The sequence below is a fragment of the Wasmannia auropunctata genome, unplaced genomic scaffold (assembly GCF_000956235.1).
Source record: "Wasmannia auropunctata unplaced genomic scaffold, wasmannia.A_1.0 LD336071.1, whole genome shotgun sequence".
Taxonomy (NCBI): domain Eukaryota; kingdom Metazoa; phylum Arthropoda; class Insecta; order Hymenoptera; family Formicidae; genus Wasmannia; species Wasmannia auropunctata.
The window spans coordinates 1,409,644-1,433,806 of NW_012026819.1; the positions used below are offsets into that span (position 1 = coordinate 1,409,644).

The window sequence follows — 24,163 nt, forward strand, 5'->3', positions numbered from 1 at the left end:
TCACGGCGTCTACTTTCTCGCTTGATGTTTGCGAGCGGGCAAATAACGGTTGTTACATACATATATACATAAGTATACATGCGTAAGCATTTATGTATTGTGTACATTTGCAATTGTTCCATATGTTGTTTTGGCGGAACAACAAGACACAATGCAAATATACAAGTCCGGATATCTTGCGGAACTTGTTAGACATCGTTGTTAGATATTAGAGATCGAACTGTTAAAGATATTATTCGCATATCGTCGAAGCTGAAATTGTTTTTAAAGTTGCATTGCGTAAAGAACGATTTTGCTGGATCCCGATCTGAAAATAATTTTCAATAAATAAAATAATTTTGCGCAGCGAAAGTCAAAATGCTAGAATATCAAAACGTTTTATATAGCAATGCTTATCAGTGTTAACATTTCAACAAATTATTTTGATGATTCAACAAAAAAGTTATTTTCAGATCTGTATTCAGCAAAATTTTTAGACCTTTCAACAAAATCGTTCTTTCCGTGCATAATTTTCAGAATGAGCTACTCATATACAACAATTTTATGTTGCATAACGAATTGAAAAACCCCGCACCGCCAAAGGATACATTATATATATACCGTATATTTTTAATGATCCGTCAAAAACGTCATGATCTTCTTGCTGTAGGTACCCCGGTCTCTCGAGATACATTATCCCTCCGTCGAGAGAAGCCTCAGTAAAAGGAAATAGGAAAAACGACTCTGAATAATGAAGGGACTATTCCGGGGCACTAAACAGGCCGCGATCGAGTTGCTACGCTTGTCCAGCGCGAAAGAATATCAAATCTAATCGCTTCCTGATTCAATTGTCTATTCAGGCATTACGCGAAGAGCCCCGTCCCTTCTCGTAACGTTTTTGACAAGAGTCACGCGTTACGAGAGTCGCGAGCGGCTTCTTCCTCGTGGACGTACATGTCGCACTTATACGTGCCTGTCGTATGAATAAAGCGCCGGTTTCCTGTCCCGCCGATGCGATGCTTCGACAAGAATCGAGCCGTTTTAGCCCACGTGCATGTCGCTGACGAAGCGAAAGCTATTGCTACAGTTTCAAGTATCGGCGTATCCGCGGTATGGTACCACGTGAGAACGCCCATGGAGTACCGTGTAACAAGTGGTGAATACAATAGGCATACCTGGGCCCTAAACACGCGTTCGCGAACAATAATTGACGCGGAAGTACCGCGGAAAAAGCCTGCCGTTCGGCCGAAGGCGCAGAACTCCGCGTATGTCCCGCTAGTCACTTAATCCGTAAACATGGCGGTTCGAGCGAGCGTTACGCTTCGGCGCTGGTTTATCGGTAAATGGGGAAACAGCGAACGATGAGTAAGCAAGGAGCGTGAAAGGCAATACTAGTACATTTTCGATAAAGATGCGATTATTGTTCATACTCAAATTGCAATTCAAATTTCAGTTGACTACTTCATTTTCGTTAGGATTCAAGATTATCAACATGTCGATAGTAAATATAATAATAGTATCTTATAAAGAAATAAAAATAAACAATTTATTAAAGTATATTAAATTAACATTACATTATTAGTATATATCAACTCTATAATTATACATATATTATGATACTTATATGCTATGAAAAATTATTATCTGAAAGGAGAGAGGTTTTTATTGTTTTTCTTAAAAATAATTAATACCTACGTGAAAACGTATGACATGCGCGCTAAAAATATTGTTACTGACATTTTTTAAGACCAACGATTTTCCCACGGTACTTACGCAAACTGGTGCATATATCGGCTTCCCTCTGAACATGTTAATCATTTCATGTAGCGCCGCGAGTTCGGTGAGGGTTTTAGATTGGCGAGGAAAATCCGTAGATTGGTTAACGAGGCTCAAAGTACGAACTCGGCGAAATTGGCTCGATTAAAACCCACGGGGCAGCTGCCCCGAGGATTGTGCCCCGTCATGTGATTGGTCCCTTCTCCCGGGTCCTTTCTTCGATCTCCTCCATTTCGAGATGCATCGATACTCAACCATCATTAATCATGCACTTTTGTACACACTCGTCGATGGGACTCCCTGCGAGGGACATCCGAGACGCAACAAAAATGAATCTCGGAGATCGAGACTGGGCTGAACGGCGATCGAGGCCAGATGTTATTAACTTATGTAAAATAAACATAAACGAAAGCGCCGCGTGCGCAGGGCAACTTCGTTGTGGAAGCATCGGAACATTAATCGTGCGACTTTTAGAGGGATGGTAACGATATTGTGATTACTTCGCGCAAAAATTTTATTTTAATCGCTAACGCTGTAGTTAGGAGCGCATCGTAAAATTAAATAATGGACATGCGTGTTAAGGAATAAAATTAATTTTAAAATTGACTATTGTAATTCTTCTGCAAAAGTCTTCAATATTATCTATTATACACATACAGTATATATTTTTTCAAAGTGTCATCTGCTCTTTTTCAAAATCATCAGCTATATATGTATATCCAATCTGAAGTAAAAGTTTGTCATGCTTGAAAAAAGTATTATATGTTAAAGTCACAGTCAAATAAACAGAAACAGTTATAATTTCCTTGGCATAGCCATAAAAAAACAGAAACAATTATAATTTCCTTGTTAAAGCCAAAACAGAAATAGTTATAAGCATAATTTATTTCATACCTTTAATATCATTTCTCTCTTTGGGATAAAGATAAGATGAGTACTAAAGAATTAAATATCAAAACGAGATGAAACTTCCACCCGTATACTCACGTCTATTTGCATTTAAAGTGAAACCCGCATGTACTCTCTTTCGTGTAAGTAGATAATGAAAAGAGGAAAGTGTGTTATAATACGTACATCTTGTTTTAAGGGATCAGGTTGAATTAAAACGGCGTGAAATAATAAATTATTGTGTCAATTCGATTATTGAAGCTTCGCTATCGATTATTGAAGCTATAAAAAGGAGACATAAAATTAAATCGACAAGTACGAACAATGCTGAATTATGCAGTATAATATCACGTGCATTCTTGATTTCAGGATATGGATCTGATTGAGGTTCTTTGGAAGCAGGACGTGGATCTGGGATTTACTCTAGTGGAACCGGCTACGTCGCCTACCAAAAAACCGTCTACATCCGAAAAAGAGTCAGCGGATGAAATCGAGAAGCTGAAAGCTTTAGAAGCTATTAATGCCACCTATCAGAAGGTACGAAAAAAGGCTTTAACTTTCTTTCTTTAGTCTCTTACGCCATTTGTGCATTGTTTTCTTTTCGAAACCACCGCGCGATCGCGCGATTTCGAATTGTTTCGGGTTCCCAATCGCAACGTTTAACGAGCAATTGTCTCTCGAGAATGCGCCGCTTTCTGCTTTCACGTATGTTAGAAGGAAGCGTTTGCTTCCTCGGACTCAATTTAAACGTTCGTTTCTCCATATGCCAACGGGCCCATTGATGTCTTCCTGTGTCCCCCGGACGATTATCGGAGATAGAAAGCTCCGGACGTGTGCACCTGTACGTTAAAGAATACCTCGCGACGTCGCGCATTTTGCGTTGTGCCTCTCGGTAATCGCCGACCAATTGGATTGTGCGAATAGGAAGCGACATTCCCTGTGACGCTTCAAAAGAAAAAGACTTCCAGATTTGGCTTCCGGGCATTTATGCACATGTTGGCGAACATTTCAGGATTATTATCTGTATTTTTAATTTTTATTTCCTTTTTTCTTGAGTATCATTAAAAATTAATTTGATGGTTGATTTAAGAAAAATGTACTTTAACATTTTAACAAGAATATTAGCTAAACGATGCGCTAAGAATACAAACATCAAAATACTCTGTCTAGCTAGATTCATATCGATTTTTAAAATCGACGATAATGCATCAAACAAATGTGACATTATTATAGCTCGATCAACCGTGGAATTTGGTGCTCAGGGTGGTTATCTCCTTGTCATCTCTTTATCTTGCGTATTTATATATTTGCCGCATAAAGCTTATTCAGAGGGACTCCGTCCTGAAACGCGTCAACATATCGCGTATCTTTCGCGAATTTCATTTTTTGTTTCGAGAAATTGTATTACGTTTTCTTAACCTGATTCTTTAGCACGTGGCTCCTGCGCTCGTAATCGCTCGTGAATGATCGATCTCCGATCGATTGGAGACACTAAGCCACCCCAAATACATAGCTGCCACGTTCGGTAGACCCAAAGAGAGATTAGGAATCATCCCACGGATATGATTCTCGGCCGATATTCCAAGCCCGGTTCGTATCGACCATCGATCTTGTCTTTCTCAAGCTATGCATATCCAAACTAAGATAGTTTTGTCTCACGTGTATTATACTCGTATCCATGTCCGACAAAAGAGATACATCTTTGCAGCAATAGAAATGTTGCAGTCTCTTTCGTAGCTTTTAAACATTTTTTTTAATATTTGTAGAAAATTGATTGGCTAATATATTTTATTATTAGAGACAGAGATTATGAATTATGTCGCACTATCGAGAAATGATAACTCTTTTTTATTTTCTATTTGGAGAATTATTTTATTATATAATCGAATCTATATTATTATTAAACTTATTGTTAGAATAATCTATAATTGAAAATAAGTCGAATAAAATATTATACTTTGACATCTATACGTAAAACGATTATGCAATTTATTTTCTGATAGCTTCTTTTATCATCAATGTAAAAGCGAGTCTTTTAATTCCGCAGCTCGATTATCAAACTATAAATCAATTTATTTTAATTTCTCAATCGTAAATGTAAATCTGAAGCTATGAAAAATGCAGGCTCTTTAGTTGATTAGATCTCAGTTGATTCTCCTTGTATAAAGTAAGTTTTTCGGTATTGACGATTTTTCTTCGCTCGGCGCGTTTCGGTGGATGGACACGAGGCGCGTTTAAGTATCCGGCAGATTCGAGCCTACGAGATCTCATCCATACGATGGTCACCGACAATGACGCTGCATCGACGTTCTGGGCGGGTAGCCCATCAGACTTCTCGACGTTCTTCGTCTCCCTCTCTCTGTCTCGTCCTCCCTTCGTCCGCTTCTTCTCTCGCTTCTCTCTTCTTCTCACGACCTTCGGTAGTCGGCGTTCCTTCTTTCTTTATTTCTTTCCCGGCGTCGCTATGCGCCGCTTCGTCTCCATCGCATCCTCTTCCTCCGCGAAGATCGCATTGTTCCAGCGGGTTCTATCTTTGTGAGGCGGCTCGCCGCCGCCGTCGAGAGCCCAATAACGCGGGGAAGACCCTCGATCCCGATCGAAAGCCGACACATCGATCCGAGACGCGATCCGCGAACAGCTGAGAACAAAGAAGAGTCCAGTCTCCTCCAGTCTTCTCCCTCTCTATCTTGCATTGCGACAGATTATTGACAACCATTGTTCCAACGTCTGGCCACAGAATTGTTTTAACTAAAGGCAGGCAATGCGATTCCAAATCGGCATGGCGCTGTCAAAAGCGATAATGAGACAATTTGGCTACGCGTATCCTCTTGAATCACGTATTATTCCTTCCTTTTTTGAGCTTGAAATTGGTATAATTCTGACGAGTTCAATTTAGAACATTGGTTATACCTACAAAATACCTGCATTATTCCTTTTTTGACAGATATGAATAATTCGCAGTTATGAATAATTGAAATCGTATACTGATTAATTGTGAGAGACATACAACTTCACGAAGACTTACATCAGCTTTAAGGTGAACAGTGCAATGAAAACACTACAAATGATCTTGCTACGTTAGAATATTTGTCAACATGTCGTACTATATGAGAACGACGTTGATGTCACTAGGAAGACGCTAGGCAAGTGAATTGCTGTAAAGCACGTTGCATGTTTCTGTTGTACAATTATCTCAAGCCGCCGTGACTGGCAGAAATTTTTAATCCAGAGCCAAGATTTAAATGATCGGTGCACGTCGCGGCGACAGGCTCCATTAGAGCGACTCCGTCTCGCTGCGAAACGGGAATGAATTATGGAGGCGTTTAGAGGAACGTCAATCTAGAAAGTAGGAAAGAGGAAGTTCGATCGAGCGATTCAGGATGGAAAGCATTCGTCGCGAAGACAACAAATTTTTCCATGCTTAGCAGACGTGGTCACGGTTCTTCCACCGCCCGCATACATGTCCATTTATTTTCCGTACACGTCTCGGCTGATGTCTGTCTATGCAAAAAGATTATTGATATTAATTAAAAATACAAGATCCGTCGATTCTATTTAGAAAAACCAACAGCAGAAAAAGGTCGTATCGATGTTTCTGTATAAATATTCAGCTTGATATCTTGATCGACATTCGCCTTATATGCATGGAGATGCTCTCGATACGTCGTCTCGTATCACTAGATCGCATGTATCGTTGCGCGTTTCATCAGTCCGCGATGATTCGTAATTATTGAGCGGAGACGCCTGCAACAAACACGATACAAAGCCCGATCAATTTCCGCTTACAGCACCGCTCGCTTCGCCGAGCTGTTTCAACGCGGATGCGTATCGCTGCAAGATGAATCGCTGCAAGGCACCTTATTCCCGATCGCAGGAGATCGCTTTCTCGAGCTGTCGTGACTGACGTGAATTTTTAATTCATCGACGCGATTCAAATGAAGCGAGTTCTCCTAGGCGACGGGGCTCCATTAGGGCGACTCCGTCTCGGTGCCAGGAGCCTCCCTGAAGACGATGGCTCGTCGGGAGAAACGAGAACGCGGTGAGAAGAGGGTCGGATCCATGCGAAGGAGGATCTCGACGAAAACAACAGATCCTCTCGCCCCATCCTCCATCCTCGCCGAGTATATTCATAAAACCATCAAAATGGCTAGCGTTCATTTGTTCCTGCGATGTATCCGTGAAGCCGGCGGGGTCTGGTAAAATGATAGATGTACGCAGCATCCCCCTCGGTACGAAGGGCGCCATCGACGGACCTATCGGAGTGGAAGAGAGAGACGGGGTCAAAAAGAACGAGAGGGGGAGAGAGAGAAAGAACGATGTCGATCCGCGTTTCTTGTGAGAGAGAAGGAGAGCCGGATGGATAAAGAGAGAGGGGACTTCGCGAGCCAGAGAGATTGGAGCACTCTGGGGGAGGGGTATTCCGAGGGACGTATTGATGGTCCTGGAAATTGAAAACGCGCCCGGCCAGCCGAAGTGGGTTTGGCTTCCTTCTCTTGTCCCGATTGTTTCCGTCGGCTAGAATTTCGGGGCAAAATGGCGCTCGTGCGGTGATATCAATGATCTAGGTTATCGTGTTTTTAATATCTAACTTCCGGAGTTATTTTTTTGGCAACATACTTATCTTACTTTTTTTCCTTGGAGGTATTTATATGTTAGTATCTACTTCTTTTATTACATTTTTATAACCAGCACAATACACGATATTGTATATTTTCCTCTATGAAATTGTTTAAGTTATTATTGAGGGAAATATTATTAAACATTAACAATTTTATTCGAGACACTTTAGCCGTCAAGTTAAATCCAGAAAGGCGAGTCACAAAATGTGAAACGTGTCGCAAGTTACATACGATTCGAGGCAGCGTGACTCGCGCCATATCTTCGGCGACCGCGATACCATATTGAATTCGTATATTTACTCGCGGCCGATCAAGGCTGATTTGAATTATGCTTTCTATCCGCGCTGGTCCTTGTAAGGCGGTTGATCGGGGCAGACAGTCGTAACAGTTCGTAAACGTTAATTGAGAGCTATGCCAGCCATGCAAGTCCGTATCGCTGACAGGACCTCCATTGTCGCATCGAGGGTTGCGTCGTCGAGCGGGACCGACGTTTCCTTCGAGAGTCGAAAGAGATGACGTTGTGGGCCCAAAATAAGGCACACGGCTATACGCGTTCGTGACTCTTCAAAAATATTTTAGGCACCGCCTTTGGGATGCAGAAACGTTTTAAGCAGAGGATTTTTCAGGTTTTATTAAACGCAAGATGTGTCCTTGCAAGCTTAGATGCCAGAGAAGATATTACATTAAGGAAAAAAATTACAATATTGCTGCGCAATATCTGTTATTAATCAGAAAAAAGGATGTTTTATAAAATGCATAATATTTCGAATAGAAAAGTGCTCGTTTTTGTTTCGTATGAGTTCGATTTTAGGACGCTAGGATGGATTGAATTTCGTATTCATAACTCCGTAGAGCTCAGCGTAACGCACCACTCAACAACGATACATCACATCGTCGAATGAAAAAGTGACCGGAGCGTAGGCAGAGGGGGATGAAAGATTCGAAAGAGGATGGCATGGGAGACCGGCGAGGGAAGAAAGAGAAAAAGAGAGGCAGATTTTGGCGAAGAGGGGAAGGGAAGGAGATAGAGAGAGAGAGAGAATCGGTGGTTGTGGATGGCCGCTATCAGGGACTCGCTATGATTAATGATCGAGTACAATACTGTTTTCATTAAACTCATTTCACTGCAGCTCGCATGTACCGCCGCGCTACAGGCGACCTATGGCCCGGGGCATACGCCCGCCCTTGGGCCCTTTTTCATGTCGGCGCGTAGGGTCGCTTGATTATGACGTCTCCATAAGGCTCGACCTTGGCCGATTCGAATAGCTCGCTCGACTGAATTCGGCCATTGTTGCGCGAGCTTCATCTCGAATTCGTCAGCTCCACGGATTCGTAATCATCTTTGTTGAAATTACGTTTTGTGATCGAGCACCGGGTACACACCGATCACATCTCTCTTCGAGAGCCATGCTTCACGAGAGTCCGGCCGGTCCTTCACCTCAGCTTGACACCTCTCAGATGCGAGAACGTCGTTAATTACGGTCAGCGCTCATTACAGCGCGCTACTCTTTCAATCTAATTTTCTAGCTAATTTACTGGCGCCTCGTTACAGTTTATTAATTGATTAATTATAATTAATGCACTAGATAAACTTTACTTTTGATAACGAGAGTCACGTTTATTGCAACATTCTTCGTCTCGCGAGACGATCTTTACTTTTGCGCGTGACTTTATCTCTCTTTTGATAATGATTACAGAAATATTATGTTATCCGTGATTGAAGATCTTTTTGTTCGATTGGACCTGTCGTTATTTTTAGGACGATGCCAAGGAGTCCGAGCCACAGGAAGACGATCCATGGGCAGGACTCCCTTACACCGTAGATCTCGAAACTGGTAAGCTTATTTACATTGTTTATCCGTCCCATATTTACGTGACACTTTAGTAAAAAAAGAAAATAAAGAAAAGGTCGATCTATTAAAGATGATGTTAATCGATCTATTATATAATCGAAATTATTCTACGAGCATTCCTTTTATTTCGCCCAGCAGCGTATTGATCGTATTTTTTATCTCTCACTATGCCTTTATCGGAGATGATCAAAATCCCGTTTTCGGATACCAATTAAAGAGTCGGTCGGCGCACATGCTGTGCATGTTTCACGTTGGTCCGTGTGCCGGCAAGAACAGCTAAATACATCTGGCGCTCGCGCGGCTCTTTACGTCGGAAGCGTATCGAATTAACGCGGCAATTTGTGAGAGCCAATCCGAACATTCACTATAGTCCGAGCCTGCCGCACCTGGCCGCACCTTTGCGCGGCTAATTAGCATAAACACGCCGACCGAATGCACTTCGCTGGCCATTCCTTTGGAAATATACCGTATACCGTGAAATATCTCGTCGCTGTGCATCACGAAAAAAAAAAAACATAATTGAAGACGTACGGTCTCAAACGCGTTAAGTGCCAAGTTATAAAGAATTTAATTACATTGTAAAAATTGTATGACTTTTAATAGCGACACTTAATCAACAATACTGGAGCAATTAAATTGACTATTACAATTTCTCGTATAAGTAACGATTAATTAAAGTCTTGCTTGAAGATTTATGTTTATGCAATTAAATAATTGATCCGCCTGAAAATGGAGACCCAGACGCAATGTAAGATTAATAGAATTATTGTGCAAATGGAAAATGTACATCACATATATATATAACAGTCGCTAGCGAACGCGTTAATAGACCGGGCTGCATCTCGATTCCCTTTTTTTTTGGTCGTTTCTTTGGCATTCTTGCCGCGCGCTTTCTGTCGCATAATAAAAAGGGAGATAAGTACGTTAGCTGCGAGAAATGTTATGCGACACGAACTGCATGTGGGAGAATGTCGAGGACACTCGCGCGAGTGTCGGGAGCGAGAGAGAGATGGAAGGAGACTGTAACGAGCGGCGCATGCAACGCGCTGCGGCGTCTACCTGCATGCCAAGGTGCACTTTGTTCAGGTATATAACTACGGGTTTCCAAGCAGGCAGGTTCCAGTTCCGGAGGACTCGAGGCTGGGGAGTGGCTTCAGGAACGCCCTCGCTACCTTCCTCCCTACCTCGCCTTTCCAACCCCACCAGTCTGTCCAGCCCTTCTGTCGGGTTCGGTTCCCCTCCTTTCTCTTTCTCACTCCCTCTCCTCTCTTCTCTCTCTCTCTCTCTCTCTCTCTCTCATTCTCTCTTTCTCTGCATTTAATTACTTTGCGCCCGACAGAATATACGCCTAGCTACGAGACACTCTACGTCGAGCGTGCTATCAACGATTGACGAAGGGCTCGCTTGTTAAATTCTCTTTAGAAATCATATATCAAGGTCCAACTCGTATGTGACGGTGAGGATTGTCTTAAAACGATTGACATTTTGGGAATATCTTGAGAATCAGGATAAATTTTATCGAACGTTGCCTTTTGTGGAACTTGGAAAAATATCTGACATTAGATATTTTGGTAATAAAACAAATTCGAAATTACTCCCATTATCTTCTTACATTTTTATTAATATTTAAAGAGAAAGGAGATTGTATGTACATGCGCTGTAGCTATGCTGTGTCTTTTTTAATTTTTTTTTTCAGCCGTAGTACGATATGTTGTTTGTCCGCATTTCAAAAATAATATTGAAAAACTAATACTAGCCCATCAAGAAAGCGCTATGATTTGTATTCCTTCGTTTACGACGACGATATGAATTAATCGGACGGTGCGGTAATAACTTTTTGAGCAGAGAATGGACCAAGAAGAGCAGCAGAGCTCATTACGCGGTTATCTCGTCGTCGATCAATCGAGATATTCGGCGCATGGCGTGTATGATTAATGAGTTACTAGACTAATACATAAGAAATTCTTCCATCATCCTTATTCCGTAGGGCTTGATAGGAGAAAATGGTGGTCCAACGTAACATAAAGCAAGAGAGCTGCGTGATGCGTGCGTTGAAATAGAAATGGCGAGCTGATGACTATAGAAATTAATTCTAAAGCTAAATTTAAAACAGTCGATGCGAATTGCGGTGCAGGTCGTAAAGCTCGTACATTTATGCGGAAAAGTTTTTTGCAACTAACTCTCCGTTACAACTATAATATATGTGTTATTATATATTAATTTATTTGTTTCAATATATATATCTAGAAAAAAATATGTAAAATATAGTTAACGCATGGCGCGTGTTACTGCTTCTCTTTTGATAATTTAGAATATTCTATATATTTTCGGTTTCGTGGCTTTTTTCCATGGCGAATTTAATAAGTAAGAAAGTCTCGCTCCTCATTCATATTACGTAATTTTGTTTCAATATGAATTTAATTTAGAGTTTAATATTCGAAGCTAGGAATATTTATTGTTAAATATTATATAGAGCTGCGGAGAAGTACTATTTTTGTTATTTTTTCTATGAAGAGAAATCGGTTTTGAATGTATTATAAAGTTGAATTTAAAAAATTTCTAGCTTATAACGCAAGCTGCATTGGTATTTGCATGAAAAACCATTATATATTCACAAAACGAATTTCGTGCCAATCGCGATATCCGCGCGCGCGAGGTTGCTAGTTCGAAATGAAAAGAAAAGAGGAATGGATGAAAGGCGGCAGCATATTACGTTACCGCCGCGGCGCAAGGTGCTTGTACCAATTTGACGAAGCATGATGGATCGCATGGCTCGCATGTAAAATAATTTACATCCATGGAATAAATTATCATCCCATTGTCTCGAGTGCGAGCGCGTTAGAAGCGCCACGTCGGTCGTTTCGTTCAACGTACCGTGAGTGTGTTTGCACTAAATGTATATAGGACCGTGTAATGCGTTTTATTCGACCGTTCGTTGCACAATTATCGAAAATATACTCTGGGCACCACGTGCGGTTCGGCCCAAGGTGAAACGGTTATTCCGAACGTCGCCGGAACTATTATCGCAGACATATTATAGATCTTAATAGCATAAGTGTTCGCGATCGATGATCGACTGGAATAAGCGTAACCCCGACCGGTCTGTGCTCGTGATACTTTTATATTTATTATTACGATACGCGTCTATGCGAGCGGAAAGGTTCGAATATAATCGCGTTGCCGACTATTAGCACCTTCGATACTGAATAACCTTTATCGAGATCGACGTCTCGAGCCGAGAGATCGGTTTTCGTTACGCCTCGTGAGATTCAAGTCGTGTAATGGGCGTTCAGTCCCGACAACTCCGCCTTCTTAGGTATGCTCGCGACATTATCTGCGACTGCGGCTATACGACTGGATGAGAATAAATTGTACGAGATTATCGCGCAGAAACTCTATAAAATCCGAAACAATTTGTTGATCGGTCGCGTTCATCAGATATTGCGCAAAGAATCAAAAAATGAAAAACTATAATGCTTGAGAAAGGATTGGCTTTTCAACTAACGAAAAATTGACGAAGTTTTTTTTTTATATTTCTTGAAATAAATTAGCAATGGTAGTATTGATATCACCACATTAAGAAACGTGATATTGTTTATAAAAGGATTACAATTAGATTTGATTTCGTTTTAAATAGGTGATAATTTGGCTGTTTTATATATAGAGAATATCATGCGATTATATAGCTAAACGGTTCTGCCAATTTTATATTGGAAATGGGTTATTATCGTTGTTGTTTAAGTCATAAGCATTGCAAACGCTTTGTCATTCTAATACTATGTTGCACACTGAGAAAAAGAAGTTGTTAAAATAACTAAATGCGTTTTGTTGACAGTTTTTCTTTGATTCAATTATATATGTTTTTGAATTAAACATATATCAATAACATGATACATCATTAACATGATATTTTTTAGATTAACAAATGTTTGCTTGACAGCCCATGACCGCCGCATTTAGTTGAATGAAATAATATTTTTTTAAATCAACATTTTTTTCTCAGTGCATAATTCACGATTAATAGTAATTTGTTGCAGTACATATCGTATTATTTTAGAAGTAATTTGTTTTAATATATTTCATGTTACTTTTATATTTACATTTTAACAATTATTAATTAAAGCCAACCAATCAAAAATTCATGTATATTCAGCTACAAAATATACAAAGCAAGCTATCTCGAACCGGTGTATTATAAAGAATTTTGTTTTAGTATACAACGTACAATATTTTCTACATCATTTTTCAAATTAAAAATCTTTTTATTTTGATTACAGAGAATATTTAAAAGCGTATTATCAGATTAACATTTGTGCTTATTTTTGAACGTGATATAGTCGACAGTAATGTAAACTTGCATCTTAAAACAGAATTGAATACGAAGTCCGTGAATATTTTGCGTCGTGCTCGAACAAAGAAGCATTTATCTCGTGATACAAAAGGCAACGCAATTTCCTCAATATTTCGATGAATCGAGGGAACGAGCTGTATATCGATACGATGGGTTGTAGAGGGACAGCGAAATTGTGGGATTGGTGGGGACCTCTCGATAGGAACGCATGCGTGAGCGCATAAAACTGAACATCTGCCACGTGCGCGGGCGGCGCGTAGTGCGTGGATTTGTGCGTGGACTGGAATCACGAGGGGGGAAAGAGGGATGGAAAGCATGGCCGCATCCGCCATGCGCGGCCGCCCAGGCTGCGATCGAATAATTTTCTGTCCACTTCCAATTTCGGTATAGGGATGCGCTGATTAAGGGATAGAAGCTGTCGGAGGAGCGCGTGTAAGATAAGAGATGCCTCATCGAATTTCATTACATTATATTCACGATATTCAGAGGTAAAACGCGGATCAATCCTCTTTGCGGTAAAATTAAGTTTTTTTTTGCTATTCTATAAGTGATAACTCATTAAAAGTATTGCGCGAGTATTTATCCGGAAGCTTTTTATCTTCTATTTGATGAAAGCGCTATTTCATGTCCTTATATACGTTTCTTACGGTTGCAGAGGATCACAGAGTGAATAATATCTTAACTTTCACAAATTTATTTACTTATTTATTTTTTAATCCTCTTAAACACGAAGATTTTGAAAGTTACCAAGATACTCTACTTCGATCGTGAACGCGCGTATGTAAAAGGCGTGTCATTGGTCGATTCATTTTATTTCTTATACTCCACAATCATAATCGCAAATTATATCGCAATTATAATCACGATGCTTTTATGTTGATGAGCGGATTAATAACGGTATATAGCCTCGTATATCAACAAATACAGAAAAATAATGTGAAAAGGATAAAAACAAGAAAATGCAGGCAGCAGCGATAGACGCAATCGATAGACCGCGTTGTATTAATTTCCGCTTCGATTCGTCAAGGATTGCCGAGGAGGGAGGGAAAAAAAATAATATCCGACTATCTCCACGCATGGCAATAGCCGTGACCAATACCTCCCGAAGTGGATTTGGAATTAGACGCGGGAACCCCCGGGAACCCCACTTCGGACCGCACTCCACTCCGGATCGGGTGCTCCGCGCGATTCTCGAAAACTCCTCCGTCATCCCTCTTTTCGAATAACTGCAAAAAATCAGCTTCGACAATGATCCTCTTTTCTTCGTGCCCTACTTAATCTCTCGAGAAAAACTGGACGTTTCGAGGATTGTAACGGGGAACGAATGCGCGAAGGATCAAAGGATTTAGCAATAATGAAATTTGTCGAGTAAAAGCGATGCCCTAGTTTGCGGGAATTTCTTGTATGGCGGACAATTTTTGTGAAACGCGACTCGATTCCTCCCCACGTCCCCGGGAGGGAATCAATATTTGGAGCTGTGCGTGTTCCGCCATGTTAGTCCAGCTATGCCAGCGCGAGCGGTTGCCCCCATGGAGGACGTGTCTGCGAGGGCAGCTGGCGAGGCGTGTATGGGGGTTACAGGGATACTCGGAGCCATGACTTGCCACATCCACCCCTGTAACACGAGCACGCACCATTACTCATATCGCGGCTCGTTGCACGCCACGGATTCGGGACGAATCCAGGAGGGCACTTCCAGGAAGCCTCTGGATGAAAATAGACGGCAACAATAGCCGTGACGTCATGTCTAGCTTCGTGCCAGCACAATACGCAGCGCAAAAATATAATCGGGCCCGTACAATATGTAATGCAAAAATTAGAATCGCATCGAAGTTAGAACATTTTGCGAAAGTGCAGCGTTCATATGATGAATATGATTAAGTTCAATAGTACTCAAGATACCATTGTAGATTATTTTTTTATTAAGTTTATTTGAACGATAAAAAAGCCTTCATGTCAAATTATTTCTAATCCAAAGCATTTTCTCCTAGAAGAGATTTTCATCTGCGCTCAAGCACTCACATATATTATACGATTATCGTAGTAAGTGTGATGAGAGATGAGAGAAAACGTTCGACTTTTGTGTTGTGTGCCATTATTGTGCTTTCATGCATGTATTAAGTATACAGATTCGCGCGAGAAACTAACTAACTAATTAAACTGTGAATTCCATCTTCGGTGAAAACCCGGCCGGTTTCGTCATGCGAAACGACGATGCTCGAAATTATCCGGCGAATATCTCGCCGGCGCGAGGAACATACGGACATTATCTATAATGAGGGCTGACATTGATAAATATAATTGTAACAACGTATTATGTTTCACAGTAGTCGTAAACCGAGAATGCCAATCGCAACGTTCGGCGTAATTATATCTGCCCGGATTGGCCGAGCCGACTCCAATCCTTCCGAGCACTTTAATTAATCCCTTCGTTAATCTCATATTAATAAAATGGAATACGGTGAGAAGAGGAGAGAGAGAGAGAGAGAGAGAGAGAGGAGGAGAGAGAGAGAGAGAGAGAGAGTCGCTATAGAGCGTCCATTTTAAAGCCGCGTCGACGTGCTCAACAAAAGGGCCGGATTCCTTCTCGACGAGCACGAGCGGTTGCCTCCTCCGCACCTTCGTGCCACGTCCTTCGTATATCTCAAACGTTTCAATCCTATCGGCGGATTAAAACATTAACATAAAACTCGTATTAGAGTCAAGCTGCACAGAGTGTCGGGAGATGACGACAGTCGCCAGTAACGATGAAAAATTAAGTTCGTGGCATCTCCTCCTCTTCCCTCTCGTCCTTTTAGCTTTTCGAAGTTCTCGCCGCCGTACAATAGAGCTTGTCTACAGTCTGTAGAAGTCGTTACCTGGTTGAGATCGTCTCTACGATTTTGTGTGGTTTTTTGCAAATCATGCTAGTTCTATAAGGCGTCCGGTGCGCCTCGCGCCTCGTCGAAACCTCACCGAATTCGACTTTCGACTTTTGCTACCGGATAATAACACAATATAGCCGTTCCTTTGGAGAGGAAAAACTTTTTCCTTACCATGATCGTAGCGATATTTTTTTTCGAGCGTTTATCTCGTTTTATCCGAAGAAAAATTGCAAATTACTGAGAACATCGGAATTTATTGAGAGAACCCGCGCGCATATATCTTTTTTAAATAAATACAAATTCAACGTTTCCATTATTATCGGATAAATCATATTAGAACGTGAAGTATTCTTGACTAAGCCGGCTAAAACACGAACTCGAGTACGGGAAAGAATGCAAAGCCAAATATTAAATAAACAAAAGACCGCATTGCTAGTAACATTGAGGCGAGGTTCTTCTGGTAGAATCGTGTTGGTTTAGGATAGATATGTATCAGACCGCGTGGGTTAAGGTCAGCCTGTCACCTCAAGTACCATTAGCCCTTTCTAGACACCCTCTCCGTCCTACCTCCAACCTGTCATTAATGCATCAAGGAATTTTTTGTCGATGGACTTTCCTGAGAATCTCTCGCAACCAATAAAAAGGGACGGCTATTTTGTATCAATCAGGCATCGGAATGAACTGCGTATAATGGAAGCAATAATGATACAGCGTAGATGCTTGTTTAAAAGACACACTTATTCGCACAACTTTAATCGCCTTATTCATTACAATTAGTCATTATTCTTAAGAAATTTAATAAAGGAAGCATCTATTAAGAGAAAAATCTGCGCAAAATTGCTAGCGCCATTGCTTGTTGAAATATATCTAGAGATGCAATATAGAATCAGAAAAACATAACGTAGCGAAAAATATGCACGTAAAACATTTAAAATATAGGTAATATTTGAAGATACAATGTTTTTCTTAAATCAATTAAAATAATTCTATACGTGACGTGTTAATTAGAAAAAAATTTTCCTGTGAAAACCGTCATCTACATTTTAATAAATTTCTCCACTTGTCCGCAGAGGAGAGACGAAAGTTCTTTCACATACGAAAAGTATGATAATAGTTAGAGATTGACCGATTTAAAATCTGTTTTGTCATGTGGGTTACTATGTCCCGTGGAAGAATTTGTGCATCACCACAACTTGCAACAAGGAACTTTGGAAGGCAAATCGTTATAAATCGGTATTTGTGAGTTAGACTAGGAAACAAATACGGCAACAGAAGTTGCTATACTATGCATTTTAATACATATATAAATTAATTATTGTCAAGAATAAGCCTTTCTATAACAATTTCTATTCCTATTTTCGTCAAGTCAGCAGATTGAATTCACGTATAAATTTACATTATCGGGATGTTTGTCATCTAAATGTTAATAAAAGATCTATTGTCGAAAGATTATTGTGTTCGCACAATTGTGAAATTTTATCCAAAATGATGTCAATTTGTACGCTGCAAATCTCCCGACACGGAGCGCGTTATTCTGGACGTAAAGTCACGATAGCATCTGTCTCTCGGAGCACGTTTCTCGCGGGCCGACACTCGACTTCGCCCGCTTTTGCGAAGTGCCCGATAAAACTCGGGTTTTATTGGACAGGCGACGCCGTTACAATAAAATATTCGTTACGAGCTACCGCGCGATTCGCTCGCGGCGAGGTTTGAAACGATAAGGGGCACACCTGAAGGAAGCACCGTCGCTTCGTGTCTGGCCGGTTGGCGAACGTCTCCAATATGACGGGCTAAGCCGGAAGGAGATGGGTAACGGGAGACGAAGTTTTCGGAAGTCGAAATGAGAAAAATGCACCTTCTAAGCATGACTCGACTACCGCCGCGGCTCTCGTGGTGGACGCGTGGCCATCGAAAAGTGCAAGCTAGACACGAAGAGAGAACGTCATACTATGAGGTGGCAACAATGCTCATTGACGGGCACTACCAGATCGAGAATGACTTGTACGTATGAGGTGTTAGCAAGGTTTCTGACCTCGTTTTCAGAATTCTTCCTTGTGTACGAGCGCGTCTTGATTACCTTGCTCTTTCTGCGAGGTGAAACGGGAAAATTTGGATTTTGCTACACATTTAATTCCGCGCGATCTGAATTCTGTCTGTCTTGCCGCTCTTAATTTGATTTTAACAAACAAAATTAAGTAATTTTTCTTGTTATTTAATAAATGACAGCAGTAAAAGATTCACCTTTGTCGGCATAGTTATTGGCAGTTCATAATTATTGCTTCTTTCTTAACTCTGGATTAAAAAAAATCTAGCGTCGCGATAATGTAAGATCTAAATACGTCGCGCGTGCATTTTTATTTCAGACACGGATCTATTAAATTTAACCATATCCATTGCACTGTTTGACGTAGCTCTTCGTGTTTACTTCCACGATTACCGAACCGTATCATGACGTATTCACGGATCTGCAAACTGTTTGCTCGAAAAGAGAGGTGTGACATCGTTTTTGTGAGCGTATTCGATTACGCGGCATGTCCGTTGTCTGAGCGATGACCAACGTTTTTCAGCCGCCATTATTCCCTTAATTACGTTACCTTACCGTGAATTTCGACACCCGACTCCACTTTTACAATTGCCGGTACAATCCACGCCTCATTGTTAATCAGGATAGCTATCGATGTCCGAACGCAACCGTACTTAAACTGTAAAACTCAGCTGTGATGCTTTCTTTATTAAAGTACTCGACTCTTCTATGGATAACGGAGGGATTTTATGAGGGAAAAGCGTTTGAAATTTTGCCAAAATAATTAACTGTTACGCTTCTCAAAATGTACATTGTATTATTGACTTATACTACTGTTCCGCGGTCAACGATTCACGTGTTAATCACTATCCGAGAATGATGCTTATAAAAGTGATTGCGCGTAATTTTAATTTCCGCCGATAAAGAACGATGAAGAATTTATCGCTTTGCAACATTGTTGTATTAAGTGTTACGGGGTAATCGCCGAGTCAGATGTATGCTAAAGGAACAGTAAACGGGTTCAGGCCACTTTCCGACGGCGTGTTGCTATTGAGCGGGCTGTTGAATAATAAACTCGCATTACGCGTTTGACGAGGAAACGAAGAGAAAAAGTCAAAAAGGAGCCGTGTCGGTGTCAGCCGACGTTCCGGAACGAGCCTGGAATATTGGCGGAATATTGGAAAGCACAACTTCATGCAGCTACTATTATTTATCGGTGCTGCACAAGGTGTCCCAGGCTGCGTTCTTCAGGACAATTCCGCAGGATCGACTGCGCATTGTTACGTTACAGTTTTGTCGATGGTCCTATAGTTCGTTCGCGGCGGCATACTGGCAGATACAGTGATTTGCACTTATTGGTTAATAAATCAGCGCTATGGCGCTACGTTTGCCATTAGGTGCCGATATTCTTCGACATATTCATGATGAAGTAACGTTGGCATAGTAAATTGAAATAGCGTCACTCTCCTCTATATCTTCGGCTCGAAACAGGAAATGAAACAGGAAAAGAGGATTTTAGATTGTGATGGTGAAAATCAATGAGTGACAACCGAGTCAATTGTATTACTTAAAATTGTGGAAATATTTTCACATATATATTTTGGTCGCCATTACTACATGATAAGATAAGCCATACATCCATTTCCCAGTTTAAAATAATTTTAATTTATGAACTTACAGTTACAACCAGTGACAACATGAGAGCGTAATATTATAGTGTAATATTATAGTATGATAATGTTATACTTTGATATTATTTATGCAATTAATATATTAATACAGTATCTTTTACATAAAAAAAGAATACACTTTTTATGGATTCGAGATAGAAATTATTTATTTAATTTATATATTTTCCCCGGTTTTAGACGACGATATCTATACGAAAGATTGTTTAACTGTTGCCGCTGATGATCAAAAGGATTGTCACGGTTACAAAATTTATGCATTCATCGGAGACCTATACAGCCACTGTCAAGCAGTCTAGAGCGTGCATAAGAAGTATACTCTGACCATATCGGTAGCAATTATGAAATTATTCCAATATATGCCGCCAGATCTCGAACTGCGTTCGAGAATGAGAGTGACGACACAAGAATAAGGGGTATCAATGGAGCAGGCATTTGACAGGATTTAGATAGCATCTTAACAGCGGTGGTTTACAAGCTTTATCATCCGGCGATTTTAACCTAGTGACTGGCTCTTAGAGTGGCTAGTCACCGTGAGGACTAAATAGGCATGTTTATACGAATGTATAAAAACAATACTAATAAGTTACAGCAGCAATAGATCTCTCTCTTTCTCTCTCTTTTTCACAAGTTGCCTTTATGATTTTTGTTCTCTCTTTTGTTCTTTCTATCTATATTTTATATACATTTTTATTATAAAACATTACATATATGTACATCAAAGTTTAAATCGTATGTGCTTCTAAATTATTGTTTAATACAAGACGGGATAGTAATTGGTGTAAAATTGTAATAGAATTCATGATGATTAGAAAATTTCAATTTTCTTACACAATATAATTTAATATGCATATAAAAATATTATATAGAAATATATATTTTTATACTTAAGAATTCTGAAATTAAAATTAAAATAAAATTTCTCTAAAAATGCAATATTTTTTTGCTTACATTTTTTTTTCAACATGAATGTCAATACAAGCATTTTTCTTCACTACGTGCTCGCCTTTTTGCATAAATTATAAAACGTAATTGTATTGCAACCCCCGCATAAATTTTTGTTGAGAGATAAAAGATCGGTATCTTGCAAGACCGATTCCCCTTGCGACCGATATTACGACAAACGCTATTGGAGCAATTGGCGCGCGATCCTCAGGGCGAGAGGGAGGGTTGCTAAGTCGGGGGATGACTCGGGGCTATACCAGGGCAAGATGCACCCCTGACTAAGCCCGTGGCACGGCAACGAGGAACGGATCAAGCCCGGGTATACGTTCCCGGATCGCAGTGGGGAGCCGGAGAATGGCATTACGGGTAGAGAGACCTTCCCCCTCTTCCCGCCTCGCCTCCGAGCCGCGTATTGTCTGGCAGCCATATTGGAGTAACAGCCAACCCCGTCGTGATTGGTCCGTTTTTTAACGGAGAGCCCGTGGCTTGGCACAATACTCGACCAGCCCGTGGTTAGGCAATGCCTGGCTACGCGATAGTCTATCAGTCGACTCCATGCTACGTTCGCTTCGAACTCGTCTGTTGGCAGTGTCCAGTTATTATGACTCTCCTCAAAATCGGGTCGTATAACGCAAAGACCCACGTCACAAGGCGATAAAGGGTATTTTCTATTCAATCCTCAGTTAAATCTGGTTTAGTTCAGTCTAGTCCAGTCCGGGGTCCCCGTGTGCGTCGAGTTTTCACCACTTTTCCCCATCGAAAATCCCGTCGGGAATCCTTGGCTGTCGACGGCGGCAACGGTAATGAGTAAAGGTCATTTTAAGTGATGACTACGTAAAACACGTGTAACGTGTCCAAAGACGTTAAAGAATGCGCTTGAGGATTAGCTCTGCACCTTGGGAGTTCTAAGTGTCGATAAGTTATTTACGCAGACAATTTTGTTGACGTTATCCGCCAACCACTGTGAAAGACCGATGTTTTAGCTGGGGAACGACGCTGGAGAAAGACGCTGTTATTCAAGTTGTAGATACATAAAACGATGTGTATAGTGCGAGAACTTAGGCGTAACTTGGCAACAATTGTTTGCGATTAATACGAAATAGTTCAGTGACTCAAGTACTGCCACTGTGGTTACTGTTGTGAACGGAGTTTTGGATTACTTTCCGCGGGTTCTTTCACATTTCCTGGATTAGAATCGACTGGACAAAGGTATGCGAAAAGCGTCAAGCGACTGTATTTATATCGTATTGCAGCGCGACTCGGAGTATTGCGTAACGCAGGCACGTGTAGTTGCTTTAATGGCAATTTATCTTAATCGTCGCAGTTTGACAACAGACTTGCGGCGCTTTATTGATAATATTTAAGAAAGGTTCCAGTTTACACATGTCGAATCTTGTACCGTCGATTATTTCCTTTTAAATTCGATAATCGCACCTACGGATATTTTAAAATACTTTTTTGCCTCAATTTTAGCTCCATTATTAAACAATTGATATTTTTGGATTGTGTGTATGTATGCATACATATACTCTGATGATTATAAATAATTTTGTCTCACAAATGCGACTGGTCTATGATAATCGAAAACAGAATTAAAGAAAAGTTTGCAAGTGCCATTATATTTTAAGTAGAAAATAAACGGCTAATTCATGTTAGTTGTTGATTAGTTATGTCGTGTCAGTTTAAACGTAGCATTTTTGCTAAAAGAAATTAACAAGAACCGTGTAATTTGTTGGAGGATAAGAAATGTCCATATATACATACCAATTCATATTAATGTTATTGCTTGCGTAGTACTGGCAACTTCTTCCTTCACATATTCTTCAAAGTTGGATACTAAGGCTATTAATTATCTTCCCGTTAGAGTTTAATCACGTTAAATTTCTAATGAACTTCCACGTTTAGCTAAAAAGATCAACCAGAAGCTTTTAAAGAGATATGATAAGCGTAAGACACATCGAGGACGCGTCCATCCAATCGACCGACCGGTTCGCACACTCGCCCGACGAAACAAGACACGACGAAACGGCCGACAGTTCGACATCGATCAGCAGCAGGATTGATGATCGCAATTACGATTTATCGTTCACGGCAGGTGACGCGGCCACGACGATTCGCGCGCTCTTTCGGCCTCCAAATGAGACGTCAAGCCGTTCTGGAGTAAACTGGCGCACCGGATCGTCACCCTTTTGTCGAGGGGTAACGAGATTATCGCGACGTGTATACGTATTGTCACCCTCGGGGATAGGACAATCGTGCCGGCGCATTCGGCCTCGAGGATTCTCTTCCGGCGTCCCGTCGGCGTCCCGTCGGACACCGCCGTCTGTGAACGAATCGGGAAGAGGCCGGGACAAGAGCGCGCGTTCTCCTGGTCCTCGGCACCAGGATCCCGTCGGCACCGAAAATTCTGTCGAGTAATGCAAGAATTATTATCCAACGCGCGGCAGACCGTCGGGTTGAAGGGAAAGAAAAAGGAAGATGAAGGGGGACGGGGGGGGGACGGAAGAAAATGGTCGTTAAGCGTGCGCGCGAAATATGAGAAATGATCTGTCGACGTTCCCGTGGCCGTGGAAAAAGCTGAACGCGGGCTTCAAAGAAGCCGTGGAATTGAAAAAGCCGGAGGGCCGCGCCATTAGATGCAGCATGATAGAGCGAATTCCGTATGACGGGGCTTGGTCGAAGGAAAATCCATTCCGACGGCAGAATCTCGAGCATCGAGGAAAACCGAGACTTTCTTATTTACTTCTTGAAATGATAATCGCCAGCAATTGCAACAAACTTAATACGATCGGGGACGACTCCTCGTGATTTAACGCAATTCCGAGAAAAAACTAACGTATCGTGCTTTGTGTTAAATTATTTTGCATGAAGATTTGACAAACACAATGGTTATTTTCTTCGTAAATTGAAATTTTATGAGACGCACGAGACGAATCGATTTTCTAGAACAGTAAGAATCGATAAAGTATGAAATGCATTGAAAAATATGTGACATTGTGTTCTTATTGTAGTTTGGTGATTTATGATGCGCGTTGGTCGGATTATAGATTCTGGAGTCAGGAATCGGTGAAGTGACGGACTTAAGAAAAAATCTTTGTCTTCACGTTAACGTCTTTTAGGCCTTTTATTCCGAACTCGCGTGACTTTCTCTGCGACTGTACCATTCGATGTCTTTTA

The 24,163-nt window shown here is 41.0% G+C and overlaps 1 protein-coding gene across 4 annotated transcripts in view; it reads left to right on the top strand.

Moving 5' to 3' along the window:
- Positions 1-24,163, top strand: part of LOC105449901 (segmentation protein cap'n'collar) — a 99,726-nt gene that overhangs the window by 31,220 nt on the left and 44,343 nt on the right. For all 4 annotated transcript variants that reach the window (XM_011689356.1, XM_011689357.1, XM_011689359.1 and 1 more), the window contains exons 2-3: positions 3,013-3,180; positions 9,022-9,097. In XM_011689356.1, the coding sequence (XP_011687658.1) occupies positions 3,013-3,180; positions 9,022-9,097 (244 nt within the window). The remainder of the gene's footprint in view (positions 1-3,012; positions 3,181-9,021; positions 9,098-24,163) is intronic.